This window comes from Carcharodon carcharias, chromosome 2, assembly GCF_017639515.1.
Source record: "Carcharodon carcharias isolate sCarCar2 chromosome 2, sCarCar2.pri, whole genome shotgun sequence".
In the NCBI taxonomy this organism is placed as follows: Eukaryota; Metazoa; Chordata; class Chondrichthyes; order Lamniformes; family Lamnidae; genus Carcharodon; species Carcharodon carcharias.
The window spans coordinates 115,421,547-115,433,407 of record NC_054468.1 but is presented as its reverse complement, the minus strand read 5'-3'; the positions used below and the strand labels follow the sequence as shown (position 1 = coordinate 115,433,407).

General features: G+C 40.9%; 1 protein-coding gene across 2 annotated transcripts in view; it reads right to left on the bottom strand.

Annotated features, from left to right (window-relative positions):
• Positions 1 to 429: 429 nt before the first annotated feature.
• snap25a (synaptosome associated protein 25a) overlaps positions 430 to 11,861 on the bottom strand; it is a 124,501-nt gene continuing 113,069 nt past the window's right edge. For both annotated transcript variants that reach the window (XM_041174622.1, XM_041174631.1), the window contains exons 6-8: positions 11,085 to 11,210; positions 7,065 to 7,209; positions 430 to 1,682 (exon numbers count right to left, since the gene is read on the bottom strand). In XM_041174622.1, the coding sequence (XP_041030556.1) occupies positions 1,614 to 1,682; positions 7,065 to 7,209; positions 11,085 to 11,210 (340 nt within the window). In that variant the 3' untranslated portion in view covers positions 430 to 1,613. The remainder of the gene's footprint in view (positions 1,683 to 7,064; positions 7,210 to 11,084; positions 11,211 to 11,861) is intronic.

Sequence of the window (11,861 nt, the reverse complement as noted above, 5' to 3'; positions counted from 1 at the left end):
TATCAGTATATAGAGGATGAAGCGAAATTGAAATCCTCACTGCTAGCCACCAACACAGTAATGAACATGAGCATTGAATTATGACCTAACCAGAGATTTCTAAAATAATCTAAAGGTGTTGGAAATTGCTATCTGCTGATATATGAAAATTCTCAAAGGATCTACGCACATGTCAGATGATCTTTAAAAGAATTGGAAAATGTTCAATCACTGAATTTAATAACTAGTTTAGGTCACATGGGGAGATTTCCATTGTGTGCTAAGTATAGAAAACAGTAGACATCTCCTTTATAAAGAGATTTCTGGTTTTCTTAAATGTGATGCACAAAGGAACTCTTCTCCCCATGGGATCAAAGAGATGAAACTGCTTCAAGGTGCATCATAGATTTTTCAGAAAGTTTTAAGGGCAATAAACTAAACTGCACATAGTTTAATGTTTGTAATTTTTAATCATTTTAACTAGCTACAAAATGTTAACCATTTCACAAACTAACAGGAGGCAGAAGGAATTCCACATTACATGCTACAATAACAGTTATCTCAACAGTTTTGCTACTTTAGTTCAGTAATTTCATTAACACAGTCCAGCTATTTGCTGTGCATAGCTCTAAATACATAAAGCAACAAGAAACTTTACAAAACACACAGGGTAAAAACAAACAAAATACAATTTCTTTATAAAAACTACATATCTTTCATAAATATTCAGGCCTATGTACACAACTACTTTCCCCTATTAGTGCAATCTTTCCATCGAGTATAAACACCAGTAGCAGCATCTAAACCTTGTGGATAGAATGTCTAACCACTGCCAATATGTTTCACTTCAACGAGTTTTCTCGTTTTGAGCTAACTGCATACTCTTTGCAGAAATTGTTCATTTAGTAAATGCTTTATCCTTATTTTACACCATGTTCACAATTTTGTTTCTACAACATAAAATGTGGCACTACTGTAGACTTGCAGATATAACCTAGTATCAACTGTGTCCCAATACTGAGCATGCTTTGCCAAGGCGCTACTGCCATGTGAAGATCATTTTAGCAGAAGGTCTTACAGTTAATATCATGCATAATTGTATGAGTACATCACCTCAGTGTAAGGACGATTACAGTTACATACACCACACTTCCTTGACGTTAAGTTAGAATGGTTCTGTGAAATGAACATAAGACAACAGATTTTTTTTTTAACTATGCATTTTTACCATCACAACACCCTTAGGAACATGGCAGTAGCTTTGTGTAGTGACACAGTTCACAAGGACAATACTGTACATCCTGCAATTTTAAAGAAAAACAGCTTTTATCGCATTCCTACCTGACCAAGCAAACTTTGATAATGAAAAGAAAAAGGGAAAACAAGCTGTCAACGTCACGAGTGAGCTAAAGCCACCAATCCAGCCCTATATACATCCTTTGGAAAGAGATTTATCTAGAAATAAATAATTACAAGTACTCTGGTTAAAAATATGACAAGCTACACAGGGCAACTTTTACACTGGGTCTGTCGTGTGTATGTGTGCAAACCTATTCAGTAAATACCACAAAACAAATCAAACTGTACGCTGCTTTCTGAAGAGTGCCAGGGAGTAGTGCACTTTCCTGCAGGGCTTAGCCACTTCCCAGCATCTTTGTTGCACGTTGGTTAGCTTCATCGATCCTGGTTTTATTGGATTCGGCCTGAAATTTAAAACAAAAATGCACACAGTCATTTTGTAAAGGAGGAAAGGCAAATGAATAAGGCCAAAATACTGATATAAAGAATAATTAAACTGCAAGCTAGTGACATAAAATGCTATTAGGATACATAAGAACATAAGAAATAGGGGCTGTATTAGGCCATTTGGCCCTTCCAGCCTGCTCCACCATTCAATAAGATCATGGCTGATGAATCATATACCTCAACTCCACCTTCCACACCTTAGGGGAGGTGGTGGCATATTATTAGTATTAGTATAGTATTCCAGAGACCCAGGGCAATAGGTTCAAATTCCACCACAGCAGATGGTGAAATTTGAATTCAATTTAAAAAATCTGGAATTAAAAGTCTGATAATTGTCAAAAAAACCCACCTGGTTCACTGATATCCTTTAGGGGAGGAAATCTGCCATCCCTTACCTGGTCTGGCCTACATGTGACTCCAGACCCACAGCAATGTGGTTGACTCTTAAATGCCCTCTGAACAAGGGCAATTAGGGATGGGCAATAAACACGATACCTACATTCCCTGAACAAATAAAAAAAAATTCCCCATATTCCTTAATCCCTTCAGTGAAAAAAAAAACTATCGGCCTCTGTCTTGAATATACTCGACGACTGAATATCCACAGCTTTCTGAGGTAGAGAATTCCAAAGATTCATAACTATGAGTGAAAAAATATCTCCTCATCTCAGTCCTAAATGTCCGCCCCTTCTCCTGACGCCGTGACCCTGGATTCCAGATTCCCCAGTCAGAGGAAACAGCCTCTCAGCATTTACCCTACACACACTATTAAAAAAAATCAATCTCAGCCCTTCAGCACAGCATGTTCATAAAAGCAATGTATTCAATTTATTCAGTTTTTCCCACTGAGCCAACTCTGCAGAGTAAATGAAGATAAAGTCTGTGCCTAAACAAATTCCTTATGCAAATACTTTATTCCCAAGTAAGCAGTAGATAGGAAATGATCAATTAACAGGATATAAGTGCTGCTAATGCTGATGTAATGGTAAGTCACAGAGGTGCAGCACACTGGAGCACCCCAGCGTAACATTGCCAAGCAATGGCACATAGCATCTGTCCCTTTGCAATGTGTGCAGATGTTTCATTGTTCCATGCTGCAGGCCAAAAGGCAGTGAAACATCTGTACGCACTGAATTGTCAATCCTCCAGGACTACCCTGGAGTCTTCAGGAATTAAAGATTAATCTTCTGGACACTGACATGAGCAACACTGGAGAAAAAGAAAACATAGGAGCATTCACAAATGGTAAGGTCTATTTGTCATTCTTTTAATTTATTAGTTACAAAAATATTGAAGATATCACTTGGTAGAACAGAACTTGAATCTTGCTGAAAAGAGAGAAGCTTGCACTCATCAGGACAAATGCAAGAATGCCAAATTTCAAATGATTGCAACATTATATACTACAAGAGAAAAGGGTGCTGATTGGTTGGCAAGTTGTTTTTATTCTTTTATGCAATGTGGGTGTCGCTGGCTAGGCCAGTTATTCTGATAAGTTGACTCTGATTGGCCGAGGCATTGCCATGGAGAACTATAGACTTCCTTGTTCCAGTCTTACTCAGGCCCCCTCCCACAACTCTATTTTCAGTACATCGATGACTGTATTGGTGCTGCTTCATGCTCTTGTCTGGGCCTGGAAAAATTATCAATTTTGCTTCTAATTTCCATCCCTTTTTCACTTTCACATGGTCCATCTCTGACACTTCCCTTCCCTTCCTTGATCTCTCTGTCTCCATTTCAGGTGATAGACTGTACACCAATATTAATTACAAGCCCACAGACTCCCACAGCTACCTCGACTACAGCTCCTCACACCCTGCTTCTTGTAAGGACTCCACCCCATTCTCTCAGTTCCTCCACCTCCGTCGCATCTATTCCGATAATGCTACTTTCCAAAACAGTGCTTCTGACATGTCATCTTTCTTCCTTAACCGAGGTATCCCCCCATGGTGATTGACAGGGCTCTCAACCGTGTCCGACCCATCTCCCTTACCTCTGCTCTCACCCCTACCCCTCCTCCCCAGAACCATGATAGGGTCCCCCTTGTCCTCACTTTTTACCCTAGCAGCCTCCACATTCAAAGGATCATCCCCTAACATCTCACCAACTCCAGCATGATGCCACTACCAAGCACATCTTCCCCTCACCCCCCCCATCAGCCCATCAGCAATCCGTAGGGACCATTCCCTCTGGGACATCCTGGTCCACTCTTCCATCACCCCCAACTCTTCATCCCCTTCCCACAGCACCTTCCCATGCAATCGCAGAAGGTGTAACACCTGACTCTTTACCTCCTCCCTCCTTAATGTCCAAGGCCCCAAACACTCCTTTCAGGTGAAGCAGTGCTGGGTGACCGCTTTGCGGACCACTTACACTCAGTCTGCAAGCATAACCCTGTCACTTGCCAGTTCAACTCACCATCTTGGCCTCATGCCCATGTGTACATCCTTGGCCTGCTGCAATGTTCCAGTGAAGCCTAAAGCAAACTGGAGGAACAGCACCTCATCTTCCAAATAAGGACATTATAGCCTTCCGATCTTAACATTGAGTTCAACAACTTCAGACCACAAACTCTCCTCCATCCTGACACTCTTTTTTTAGTCCAATTTTTGTTTATTTATTCACTTTTTAAAAAACTTAATTTTATTCCTTTATCTATTTGTTCATATTTAAAATCCTTTTTTCCTCAACACCCTCTCCCCCACAGGGCCATCTGTCACTTGTTTCTGTATTGTACCTTTACAGAGCATTGACCCTTATTCTGCTATTAACATCTTCTGCCATCCTACCTTTATGCCATTATTAGCACCTTATTTATTCTTTACCACCACCATTAGCACTCCCTTTTTCTTGTGTCCATGACATATATGTCAATCTCTCCTTATTCACCACCTATCCCTGAGCTTCTATCTTGCTCCACCTCCTCTTAAACAGTATAAAATCCATCACATTTCCACTTCTCTTTAGCTCTGAAGGAGAGTCACATGGACATGAAACGTTAACTCTGTTTCTCTCTCCACAGATGCTGCCAGATCTGCTGAGTTTTTCCAGTATTTTCTGTTTTTATTTCATGTTACGAGGTCATCGGATTATCTTAAATTGGTTGTTGTTATTGGTAGTTATTTGCACACTCAGGCTTGTTCATCAAGTGCTGTAGTTCCTCATTGCTTTCTCCATGGCAACATCGCAGCCAATCAGAATTAAATTGCCAACAAATCAGCACCCTTTTCTCCTATAGTATGAAATAATGTGATCATTTGAAATTTGGCATTATTGCATTTGTCCTGATGAGTGCAAGGTGAAAAGCTTCAGCAATATGTCTCCCTTTTCAGCAATATTGGAGATGGGGCGATTCAAGGCTGTTTGACTGGGTAGGCCAGCTTGGTCATGTGATGAAACCTGCAGGCCTATGTCTGATTGGAGTTGACAACCTGACTTGCACAACCCACATGTGTGGTTTAGTTGCTCCAGTAATATGAGGTTATTTAGGTTCTGGGATCATGTTAATCCATTACGCTAGGTCAGGACACCACAGTGTAGTGGGACTACCTCCTCTCCACAGCTGAAACTTAGGAGCAGAAAGATGAATGATGGCAGGAACTTTTTCAATTCTTGTTTGTTTGTATTTCTGATCACTATTCCATCTGTACGAGTCTGATCAAAACAACCTGTTATTCCACAGGTAACTGCCCATGGTTTAGCCATTGAGCCTAAGTGTTGCCTGTTCATCAGGGATCAGTGACAAAAATAACAAAAGTCTAGAGCGGGTGATTTATAATGAAGTGATTTCTGAGCACTAAAATGATCAAACAGGAACAGCTGCCCTGCGATAAGTGCAATGAGAAGGTCACAGAATTGTTATAACACAGAAGGGAGATATTCGGCCCATTTTATCTGTCCTGACTCTCCAAATGAGCAATGCATCTAGTGCCTTTTGCCCTGCCTTCTCCCTGCAATCCTGCACATTCATTCTTTTCAGATACTAGTTGAGTCTGGATTTCCTGTTCTGTACCAGCGCTAAACTTTTCATGAGGAATTTCACTTGTCTTCGTCCAATGACCATGTATTCACAAATCATGTTTCAGCATCTAGAGGTGTCGAATCAGGAGGTCGGGTTGTGTCAGCATCACTATTTATGGAGTGCAAATGATGGAAATAGCACCATTGTCCCCAAGATGGCCTCACAAGTCATGATATTCCTATCCTCATTGGAGTTAGATTATTGCAAACTCTCCAAAAATCAGTTAGCAGTATATCCAGCAACATTTATATTCTAAATACAACAACAGTGATCTGTCAAACAATTTCGGTAGATTCCCACTGTTGAAAATTCATACACGGTGCAGTTTATACATGTTGTAAATGCAAAGAGGTTCAAAACATTTTTGTTTGTTTTCAACTCTTGTTTTCTTGTGAAAGCTAGTTATCCCCACGGACCTTGCTTTGGAAATTGGAAAAGTTGATCGGTTAGGGTTCTAAATCTTGCTGTTTGTGGGACTTGGCGATCAAGCAACAGGGATTTAAAATGAGCCAAATATCTGTCCTCTCTTCACCACCTGCCTCCAACATTGTAACTTGCCATAGAATTGGCTTGGTATGGAACGAATAACATTTGCTTGTGATGACTGACAACGGGCCAAATGGGAGGGAGGTTTTCTCATGTGTGTGCTATCTCCCACTGTATTTATAATGTTAATGTGGGACACCACACCTAAATGTTACTTAACACTGGGACAGTATGAGTTTTCAAACTTTAACTCTGACACATAGCAACATTAAGGTTTCATGAATAAGCCAAAGTACATTTGAAGTGCAAGAACACCAATAGTTTAGAAATAGCTGCTACTAGTTACAAAGAATGCAATATTCACCCCAAATATCTTTCAAAAATTGCTGTGCAGAATCTTAAACTTGAGAAAATAAAGTGCACTATAAGAGGCTTCAGTGATGGATCTTAAGTAGCTTGGCAACCTTCCTTAGATTACTTTGAGGGACTACAGCTGTCTACTTTCATATAACTGACTTTAATTAGGTTGTATATATTACATCAGGTGAAACCATATCTGACCTATGATTGTTGTTGATTTTCTTATTATTTATTCTGTGGGGGTTTGGGAAGGGTTGTTTTTTCCCATTTTTGCTTTTCTTGGTTTCTTCTTCCTCCTACTTCTCCTTTCTTTCTCTTTCTCTTCCGAATGGAAGTGTATTGAATTATCATTGTACTTGAGCTTTTTTTGTGTGTATGGTTACTTATCATGACTGTTGTTAAATCTTTTATAAAAGAAAAGATAGAATGAATTAAGACTTTTTTTAAAAAATTGCTATGCTGATAATCTTACCTTCTCCATAATCCTGTCGATCTGACGGTTCTGTGTGTCGATCTCATTGCCCATATCAAGGGCCATGTGGCGAAGATTGCCAATGATACCACCGACTTGCTCTAAATTGTCATCCATCTCATTTTCCCGGGCATCATTGGTTACCCTGCATTAGAGGAACATTTCTTTAAAATATATGATTTGGCTCATATGCTTTAGGCTGGGCTCTACAGCATAGAAATTACATTAAACAGCATAGTACCTCTTTTAAAATTGATTAGGGGCATGCCATGCCTGTCTGTTAGGCAAATTTTCAATTTACCAGCAACAATAGTTTCTATTTAGCCAAACTGAATGAAATTAAACTGCGTGCAGCCTTTGTTTAGGCATTTTCAAGGGATGTTCCCCGATCCATTGCTCTCTTCGTTGGCCCAGCAATGTCTGGCAGCATTTCCAGGTAATTCTGTTTTTGTTTTGGATTTCCAGCATCCGCAGTTTTTTTGTTTTTATCTTTGTTTTTAGTCCTAGCAATGTCCACTATTGAGTTCTGGCACTGCTGGGCCTCCATAAAATCCACCCCATGAGGTTTTGAGGGGACTAAGATCTCACCCTGTATTTTTTTTTCGAAAATATATGTAGGCATATGCCCATTGTTATCTCAAAAACTGAATCTATGTCTGTCTGTGCCCCTTATGCAAAGAGCTACCTGGCAGTATTGGAGAAACTTGCATCTCATTATCCCTCAGGAGATACTAAGGACCACCCTGTGGGCTGCACAGACCAAATTCAACCAGACCTATGCAAAGGCCATCTGCATTTCATAATCCAAGTTGGCCAACTGGAGTCCACTCGCCTGCTGAGATGCAGGGCCCCACAACCTTCCTTTCAATTCTTAATGGTTGAGACATTTAATCATCTCAGGGACCCAAACAAGGGACACACATCCCTCGTGAAAGCCAGAGTAGAGAGGTGGGAGTCATGTGAATGGACTTCTAGCTTGTGGAACCAGTAATATTGCCTTGTGGAACTGCAAAGTCAGTCTGCCATTTTAACATCTAACTAGTAGCATCACAGGCAAGGAGCTCTGGCCCAGGATGGATATCTGGCCCTCATCTACACTATTTTTACTGGAAATTCTGCACCTAGAAGAATAATTCATCTATGTATGCTTATCTCACCATGTGAAGTCAATTCTATTGGAAAAGTGAATTATCAAGCATCAGTTTTCAACCCAATGTCCTTTGTGAAGGAATATCCCATTGGGCTTTGATTCTGTACTCTGGAACCCATGTGAAGCAATATTTCTCAGCACTGTAAATCTTTCTTTTCTCATTTCCTCTTATACTGTATGAATGCAAAGGAGGCAATGTTGTGACTCTCCTCCTGTGTTTTGAGTATGTGCAAATAAACTAACCATTCGAGTTCATCCTATCTTGAGTTTGCTGTGGGGTTATTAATAGAAAAATTGGATCAGATGAAAACTGAGGAGTTGGGGAAAATGCCACTGCTTATTAAGGGGGAAGCAAATCAAAAACCCCTTTCTGTTTATGTGGTGTGGTGAGAGAGGAGAAATTAGTTTGGTTTAAATTGAACCCTCCTGTCTGTGACAGGTTACCATGTTCAAGATAAAGAGCCACAGAATATGTTTAAAAGATCAAACTCAAAGTAGCAGAAATATTTGGGGGTTACATGCTGCAGTGATATGGGGCTAAATTTTACGGCAGTGGGATTTTACGTTCCTGCCAAAGCCAATGAGGTTTAGAATGTCTCACCACATTTTACGGCCTTGTCCCTGCTGAAATGGGGCCGTAAAATTCCGCCCATGATTTCTAACTTTTCAGCTTTCATCATAGTCGGCCTATATACTGCTGTTATACCTACAACATGTTAACCAGCCTGTTTCTCTGTGCGATTCTTAAGATAATTATTATAAATCTTCTGTACTTACTGGTACAGCTTTTCATAAATTTTGTATATAAAACAAATCTATTTTAGTGGCCTTATTATCTAATTTCATTGTATTGCTTTGCTATTATTGTGAAAATTATAGGTGTTATTTCACAGGTCTGCAAAGCACATAACAATCAGTAAAAAGCATCTGGTAGTCTGGAAATACGACAAAGAGACAACACAATATCTCAACAGCGACAATAGGCTGGGTTTGCTCTTGTCCCTGCTTTTCCTGATATACATATATTAATGACCGAGACCTTGAGGGCACAATTTCAAAATCCACAGATGATACAAAACTAGGAAGTATTGGAAACTGTGCTGAGGATACTGTAGAACTACAGAAGGACACAGACAGGTTGGTGGAATGGGCAGTCAAATAGCAGATGAAATTTAATGCAGAAAAGTGTGAAGTGATTCATTTTGGTAGGAAGAATGCGGACAGACAATACAAAATAAAGGCTACAATGCTAAAGAGGTGCAGGAACAGAGGGACCTGTGTGTATATGTGTGTAAGTCATTGAAGGTGGCAGGGTGAGGTTGAGAGATGGGTTAATAAGGCATATAGCATTCTGGGCTTTATCAATAGTGGCGTAGAGTACAAAGGCTTATGTGAAACCTGTATAAATTATTGGTTCAGTGTTTAGTTCTGAGCACCACACTTTAAGAAGGATGTGAAGGCATTGGAGAGAGTGCAGAAAAGATTGATGAGAATGGTTCCAGGGATGAGGAACTTCAGTTATGTAGACAGATTGGAGAAGCTGGGGCTGTTTTCTTTGGAGAGAAGGTTGAGAGGAGATCTGATCTAAGTATCCAACATCATGAGGGGTCTGGACAGAGTAGATAGATAGAAAATGTTCCCATTGGTAGAATGATCGGGCATAAGAGGAAACAGTTTTAAGGCAATTGGCAAGAGAAGCAGTGGCAACATGAGGAGAAGCTTTCTCACACAGCGAGTGGTTAGGACCTGGAATGCCCGGCTGAGAGTGTAGTGGAGGCAGATTCAATCAAGGCATTCAAGGGGGAATTGGATTGTTGTCTGAAAAGGAAGAATGTGCAGGGTTAGTGGGGGGGGAAAGCAAGGGAGTGGCTCCTTTGAAGAGCCAGTACAGACATGGTGGACCAAATGGTCTCCTTCTGTGTTGTAACCTTTCTCTGATTTTATGATTTAATGCAGATGGTCACGGTAGGAAACATAACAGTCAGGCCCACTTAATCGCAGGAGATCCACATGTCAGTCACCTGGCAGCAGGAAAACCTCCCATGATTAAGTTGGAGGTGGGAATGGGCCTATGGGGGAAACTCAGCTACTCATGGAGGGATGTCAATTAGACTTATTATTGAGCAAATTGACACCAATTATCCCTGGGCCCACTGGAATTTAGTAATGGCTCAGGGATTACATGTGAGCATCACAGCCTGAAATGTTGCGCAACAAACCTTATTGGGCTTGCCTGCAGTGACTCGGGTGAGTCCCTCTTTTAAAGGTACTTAGTGTCCGCTCAAGGGGCCTGGCATAGGGAAGAGGGGGTGACCGTTGAAATCCACCGCTCCTACCCTTGCCTCTGATTCCCTAACCCCCATCCCCCATAACCCCCTTCTCCGCCCTCATTCACCTGAGTACAGGGATCCCATGATGACTGCTGATGACCGAAGACTCTGAAGCATTACCGGTAGCAGCCACTGCTCCTGGTGGCGCTGCCGGCAATGGAGAGCCATCAGCCTCTGATTGGTCGACAGTTCTCTGCGGGCGGGATTTCCGCCTCTGGAGTCCTGAATCCCAGGGAAGGCCCCGGTGCTGGCCAGTGGGCCTTCCCCTCAGAAGCGATGCGGGTTTCTTACCGGTTCTCTAACCAGTGGACTGGACCTGGGTGAGTTACATTAAATTCCACCCAATGAGTTCTAAGCTTTCTGATTACTGTGGAGAACTGTGTGTCCTTCCCACTGGTAAAATGTCACAGTCCATTTTCATGGATAAGCTTGCCCTTTCAGTTAACAATTGATATTTTGTGTTTTTAATGTCTGTGGTAAAGTCCAATTTATAGTGCATCTTTCGACTTTTGAATTGTGGCCTTAAATGACTCATCTCACCTGCGAATAAATCCCCCACTGATAGCCATCTGCTCACGTTCATCCATCACACGAGCAGGTTGACTGGCCACGACCCCATCTTGATTATTTCCCCAAGCCTTCTTGTAAGCATCACTTGACTTGAGTCTGCACAAGTAGAACAGATCACCATAAGGTCAAAACCGAAATTACGACGCGAAGCGGGACATCTTATACTCAAATTTCTAACTGCATCAGGCAGGCAGATATTTCAGGAAGTTTTTAGTATACCGATATATCATATCGTTCAGAAAAAATGTGGCCAAGTCTGGACCGAGCACATATTACATTTTTCAGTGCACAACATTTCAAAGGAACAATTGTTTCCATTATTATTAAAAAGGATATTAATTCAACTTTGGATCATTACACACAACAAGACATGCGACACTAACATTAGCAGACAGAAAAAAAGACTGCCAAGTTCAGCATGGACGTCACATGACAGAAATAAGACTGTCGTGTTGGAGAATAGTTTAGGATGAGCATGCAGTTTTATTTTTAAGCGCTAAAATATAAGCCCCAACCCCCGCTATTTAAAATAATGCTGAAATTTGATATCATGAACCAGATGGCTGATAGCTATCAAAATAACTTGTCAAGCTGTACCATCAGAAACATGATATTGCTTGTTTATTTATTTTTTGACCCAATCTACCAATGTTATGTTGAAAGTTTTGAAAATACTGGCTGCATTTCAGAATAATATATCGGTACTTGTAATACATTAGCCATATGTTGTTGTCTGATGTACACACC